Here is a 6,770-nt window from a genome sequence, read left to right as displayed (position 1 = left end):
TATATATATATATATATATATATATATATATATATATATATATATATATATATATATATTCTTTATAATTTATCTTATCTTGACATTTAAAAAAAAATAAAAAATTAAATTTTAAATATTGTTATTCCTAATTTTGTTATTTTTTGTTTTTTTTTGTTTTGATTTTAAAATAGTGATGTTGCTTTTTCTTGTTCTTTTACTAACATTTCATAAAATTGATATATAATTGTGACAGCTAGCAATATACCTGTACCACTTCCTAAAGCACCAAGAAAATCAGCTAAAATTGTTAAAGCACCAATACACATACCTCCGAATGCAGCTGCTGTCGGAATATATCTATTAAATACTCGTGTTAATGATGTAGGAGTATCTCTAAAACCTCTCATTCCAATTTGTTGATCTCTTAATTGCTTTGCTACATCCTTAGCTGAACTTCCTGATACTTCAATCCATGTTTTAGAAAAAAATGCACAAGCAACAAGCACAAAAGATATATATACTAATGTATGAAATGGGTCATTTGTTATATCAGCAAATGAATTTGGAGGAGATATATAGTATGCTATTCCTCCAATTGGTATAGAAGTACCACTAGATTCAATTTCTTGCCACTGTCCCAATAAATTTACTAGTATACTATTTTTAAATCTTTTATATAATATTTGTGAAAAAAAATATAAATTAGATACTAAAGCTGTTTGTAATATAATTGGAATATTACTAGTATAAAATAATTTAATAGGATAAGTTCCTTGTTGTCCTCTTACGCTTTGATATTTAACTGATAAATCTACTCTAAAACCTTGTAAATAAATAACTATTAAGAAAACTAAAATAGTTGCCAATAAATTCGTGACGTTAGGAGCATGTGTTCTATAAAAGGCTTTTTTTAAAGCTGATATTTTATTGGATTCGGTAAATAAACAATATATTAAGGAAATAATAGCCCCTTCAAATTCTATTCCTTTGTCTGTATTGATGGTTGTTGGACTAAATGATTTCCACATAATAGTTTCACAAATATTAGTTGCAATAAACAAAGAAATCCCAGATCCTAATCCATATCCCTTCTGCAATAATTCGTCTAATAAAATTACAACTACACCAGCAAAAAATAATTGGAGTATTATAATAATAGCATGTCCTGTACCAATTTCGGATATATTACCGTAAATACCACTGATAACATAAGCAATAGCTTCTCCTAAAGTTATCAATAATCCTAATAATTTTTGTGCTCCTTGAAATAACGTTCTGTCTTCCTTTAAACTTTGATCTACATCAATAATTTTTGAACCTGCTAAAAGTTGCATAACCATTCCACTTGTAACAATTGGTGATATACCTAACTCCATTAATGTTCCCCTATTCGATGCTAAAATCACACGCATCCAATAAAACGGGTCACTTGATTTACTAGTAACAATTCCATATAAAGGTATTTGACAACATATTAAAAATACAAATAGTGATACAGCTGTCCATAATAATTTTTCCTTAAATGGTAATTTTCTATCTGGAGATTGCACTTCAGGCAATAAAAACATAACAGGTTTAATCAAATTTAAGAATCTTACTACAAAAATAAAAAAAAAAAAAAAAATTTATAATTATTAAAAAAGACAATAATATGTTATTTATACAAATTAAATTATTTTTAACAAAAATAAAATTTTATTATAAATATATGAAATTATTTTATTTCATTTAAGATATATAGATTGTATATTCACTTTTCATATATATAAATTCAAACAAATATTTATTTTATATCCTAAACTTTGTAATTATTGTGTTTTATTATATATATATATATATATATATATATGTATATGTATGTATACATATTTGTATATCTTTATTTTATTGAACTAAAAAATATTTTATTAATAATTGTAAGAGAGATAAAAATATATATTTTCGCTTTTTATTCATTACCCATTTTTTTCTTATAATTTTATTTTTATTTTTAAGAGTCTCTTTCAACTTAATTTAAAATCTTTCTGTTTTATTTATATTACTAATATTTCTTATTTTATTCATAAACATACAGTTTTTTTTTTTTTTTTTTTATTTTCTATTGTATCTTGCCCTTCTCCTATGTACCTTGCTTTTCTTATTATATGTTAACATAAATCTATTTTTTTAATATTTTATTCAATGAAAAAAAAAACGTAAAATATTAAAGAAAATTTATACTTTTTATCACATATTTTTTTCCTTCTAGTATCTTTACACATACACTTGTATGATGTTAAATGCCAAATTTTTATCTAATTTTAAAACAAATAAAAAAAAATATAAAACAAAAAAAAAAATAATAAAAAAAAAATAAAATAAAATACGAAATATGGAAATTATTAAATATAAATAATGAATTTTATTATTTTATTTTTTCTTTTTTCACTATGTTTTAATTACAATTTGCTATAAAAAATTAATTTATTTTATTTTTTTTTATTTTTATTTATTTATTTTTTTTTTTTTTTTTTTTTAATGCATTTCAACAACTGTGCATTAAGATGAAAATTTTATATTAAAAGCAAAATTTTACAAATATAATTTTTTTTTTTTTTTAATTTTAACTTAAAATGTTAATATATTGTAAAATTTTAAATAATTTTAATATTGTTTTTCTTTACTAAAAATTTTTTTTTATAACATAGTACACATTTATTACTATATGTATTGAAAATATAAGTTTTTTCTCCTTTTTTATTTTCAATAATATAGTTTATATGTTGCTACTTATATGTTTTAATATTTTTCACAAAACATATATATGAGTTATATTTTATTTATTATTGTATTTTTATTCATTAAATTTTTTTTTTTTTTTTTTTTTTTTTTTTTTGTACTATGAAAAATGATATAGTTATTTAAAAAAGAAAAAAGAAAAATATATGTAATATTTATTTTTATCTTAAAAAGGATCTATATATTTTTATCTTTATTATAAAGAGGTTAATTCATTGAACTATTTTTATATAAATATTCTAGTTAATAATAGTAAAATAAGGAAATTTTTTTATGTTTTTTATAAAAACATTTTACTATATTTCATTAGCTTAGAGCAAAAATTTTCCTGTTTAAATTATAATTCGTAATTTGTTTCTTCTTTTAACATTTACATTAGTACATTTAGTTTTACGCATACAATTTATTTAAACCTTTTTTTTTTTTTTTTTTTTATATTTACATTTATAGATCATAATTCTTATATTAAAACATCTTTCATATTAAAATAAAAATTCTTATTAAAAGAATCAATAAAGATTATATATAATCCTTTTTATGTTAACTACTAACAATATTTTAATTTTTTCAAGTGAAAAAATAATTTAGAAAAATGTTGTCTATTATAATTTCTTTTTCATTATTAATTATTTAAATTTATTTCAAGGTTAATTTGAAAATATAATTTAACTTAAAATATTTACTTCTTTTTTTTTTCTTCTTTTACATTTTTTTTTATTTGAATAATTGAAAATTTAGTAATATTTCTTTTAAAAAAAAAAAGAAAAAGGCTTAACACATATATATTGTTTTTTTTCAATACAAAGCAAAAAACCATAATTTAAGAAATTTTTATAATTTAGTATAAAAATTTTATGAAATATTATTATAATAAGAATTAAATTTTGTAACATATAACTTATAAAATTTCTTATGAAATATTCTTGTTATATACATTGAAACCTTTAAAGCTTAAAAAACATTTTTTTTTATACTTTTAATATCAAGGTATATTTAATTATGATAGGTATATACGCATATATATATATATAAGAAATGTAAATATAAAATATAATAAGACAATATATATGATTTATTAAGTTAAATTTTTTTTTTTTTTTTTTTTGTATTTTTTTAATTTTGACATAATTATAGTGCATTTTATATAAGGACAATAAGTGTTCATATCATGAAACATTATATATATATATTAGAAATAAATTTAATCATTTTACAAATATTCCTTTTCCTTTAAAAAAAAATAAAAAAAAAAAATAAAATGATATGAAGTTCTGTTTTATGTTTCACTATTAAAATATAAGAAATATATTTCTCCTTAATTGTAATTTAAAATTTACAAAAAAGTGTGTGTACATTTATTTTTATTTTTTTTTTTTTTTTGGTTTATGTTGTAACAGTCAAAAATAATTCTTTAAATCTTCATAAATTAAATAACCTTAATCTCTTAAAATATCTATATTATAACTAAGAAAATTATATATTCTTTACAATTTTCTTTATATAATTATAAAAGATAAAATGAGTTCTCATAGTGATGATAACAAATACGTAAAACATACAATAGGAACTTCAGAGAACGAAAAAAAAAACATTTCATGGAAATCAAATGAAGAAAAAGAAGAAAACTCAGAATTAAATGTGATCAAAGATAATTATAAATATATTGAGGGAAAAGATGAACATGAATCTTATGAAAAAGTAAAAGAAAACGGAAGTTATGAAGAAAATATAAGTAATCAGGAAAATGAAAATATTCTTGAAAATTCGGAAGAATTAGAACAGCAAAATAAAGAAGAACATGAAAAACAAAAACAAGAACAAAATGAAAATAAAGGAGTTATTTATAATCTTAAAAAAAAAGAGAATATAAGTTATGTAAAAACCAATGAAAAAAAGAATTTTTCTTTAAAGAGTTTAAACAGTGAAAAAAATCTAAAATATACTAATTCAAGTACACATGACAATATTGATAAAAATATAATGTATAATGCAAATTTAAAAGGAAATGTGGAGGGAAAAAATACTTTAAGAAAGTCATATGAAGAAGAAGACTTAAACGAATCTAAAATGGATGAAACATTTATAAAAAAGAGTAAAAAGTTAATAAAAGATAACCTGAAACCAGATACACGTGACCTATTTTGTACCTCACAAGAAAAAGATGTTTTTGAATACGTACCAGATACTTCTAGTTATTCTATTTGCTACAATGAATCAAATGAATTATATAAGGATGTTGTTAATATGAATAAATACTTTTTAGATGAAATTAATACAAATATATATGCATCTCCTTTAAATACTTACTTATCTAATATGTTGAATACATCGGATAATTCTGAACAAAAAAAAAAAGAATTTTTAGATATAGATTCTAAAATAATGAAAAAAAATACTTTAGATGATGAAAAAAAAAATACTATTTTAAATGAAGAATGCAATGATTCAAAATATTCTTATGAATTTTTTAAAAATAAAATTTTTAAATGTTATGATAATGGTGTTATAGTAGAAGTAAATCCTTCTAAATTAAAATATAACAATTCTAGCAAATATGAATACAATCAAAATATGTCCAGTTATTTAGAGGATCCATTAAGTTATTTACAAAAATTAAAATGTGAAGTTGAAGATATTACTACATATATTAAAGATATTGAAAAAACAAAAGAAGAAGCAGATACAGTATATAAAAATGATAAATTAAATGATGAAGAATTAAAAGAAAATGAAAAAATCATGAAAAAAATTTTACATAATAGAGAAGTGCCAGAGGTATTAATGGAATTATTCTCTTTAAAAAATGATATCAATAATATCTTAAATGATGATAAATTAATCAAACTTTTTAAAACAGAAAATGTATTTGAAGAAAAAAATTATGTTGGTGATACTAAAGATATTAAAAATCTCATAGACACATTGAAATATTGGAAAAAAGACAATCTAAAAAATATAGATGAACAAAATAAAAGTAAAAGTGATAATAGTCTATATAAAGAATTTGATATATATACTGTAAAGAATGTCAAAGAAAAAGATGTTCATGTAAATGATTTATTAATGTTAGAGAGAAAAATTTCAGATGTCGAGAAAGTTTTAGGTATTGATAAGATGCCTATGCTTCCATATGATGATCTAAATCATGCAATTTTAGATTTATATAATAAACTAAGTTTACTAGATTCTAACAAATTAGAAAACGTAAAAAAAAAAGTACAAAATCTTCAATCAGAATTTTTAAATTTGAAAAAATTTAAAAAAGATGTATTAAATATGTCAAAAGAAAGAGGAAATTATGAAGAATCCATTGATGAATTATTTAAAATTTTAGATGTATGGAAGAAAACACATCATATAATTCCTAATATTTTAACAAGACTTAATCAACTAAAAAAAATACATGATAATGCACATTCATTTGCTTCAAGATTAGATGGTAAAAAAAAAATATTACAATTGTTTATATATTATTTATATATGTAATATTTATACATTTTTTTTTCTCTATTTAGATTTAGAAAAACAACAGATAAAATTAGATGATACATTAAGTTTAGCAGAAAAAAATATTAAATTAATAAATTGCAAAATAGATGAAAATGTGAATTTACTCCAAGACACACTAAAAAAGTTTGAATCAAAAACTTCCATTAAAAATAAAATTTAAAATCTTTTAAATTTTTAATATTATTTAATGTTTTTACTTAAAATAAATTTTTAGGTAACAAAACTTTTTATTTCTACTAATTTATTTTTTTCTCTTTTTTTTTTTTTTTGTTACACAATATATAACATAGTAGAATTATTAATAAATGAAAAAAAAAAAAAAAAATAGAATCATTATGATTCTTTTTATTTCATGAATTTTTATTCTATATAGTCTTTTTATTTATTTTATTTTGTACCTTAATAAAATTTTTAGTATTTTCTCTTTTTATTATGTTTTTTTTTTTTTTTTTTTTTTGTTATTTTTATTATTTTCCTGTTTTTTTTTTTTTTTTTCTTAA

At 19.0% G+C, this 6,770-nt stretch overlaps 2 protein-coding genes across 2 annotated transcripts; one reads left to right on the top strand and one right to left on the bottom strand.

The window, feature by feature from the left end:
• Positions 1 to 164: 164 nt before the first annotated feature.
• On the bottom strand, positions 165 to 1,945 carry SEC61 (protein transport protein SEC61 subunit alpha, putative; the record flags this gene model as incomplete). The annotated part of the gene is made up of 2 exons (XM_028671316.1): positions 165 to 1,579; positions 1,942 to 1,945. The coding sequence occupies 2 exons, from the start codon at positions 1,943 to 1,945 to the stop codon at positions 165 to 167; spliced, it is 1,419 nt and encodes a 472-aa protein (XP_028527980.1).
• Positions 1,946 to 4,278: 2,333 nt separating this feature from the next.
• PGAL8A_00257100 (conserved Plasmodium protein, unknown function) lies at positions 4,279 to 6,430 on the top strand (the record flags this gene model as incomplete). Its single annotated transcript, XM_028671315.1, has 2 exons — positions 4,279 to 6,199; positions 6,276 to 6,430. The coding sequence occupies 2 exons, from the start codon at positions 4,279 to 4,281 to the stop codon at positions 6,428 to 6,430; spliced, it is 2,076 nt and encodes a 691-aa protein (XP_028527979.1).
• Between the last annotated feature and the right edge of the window lie 340 nt (positions 6,431 to 6,770).

This window comes from Plasmodium gallinaceum (assembly GCF_900005855.1).
Source record: "Plasmodium gallinaceum strain 8A genome assembly, contig: PGAL8A_v1_76, whole genome shotgun sequence".
In the NCBI taxonomy this organism is placed as follows: domain Eukaryota; phylum Apicomplexa; class Aconoidasida; order Haemosporida; family Plasmodiidae; genus Plasmodium; species Plasmodium gallinaceum.
The sequence above is the reverse complement of the archived record's forward strand: the minus strand, read 5'-3'. Positions and strand labels throughout refer to the sequence as shown.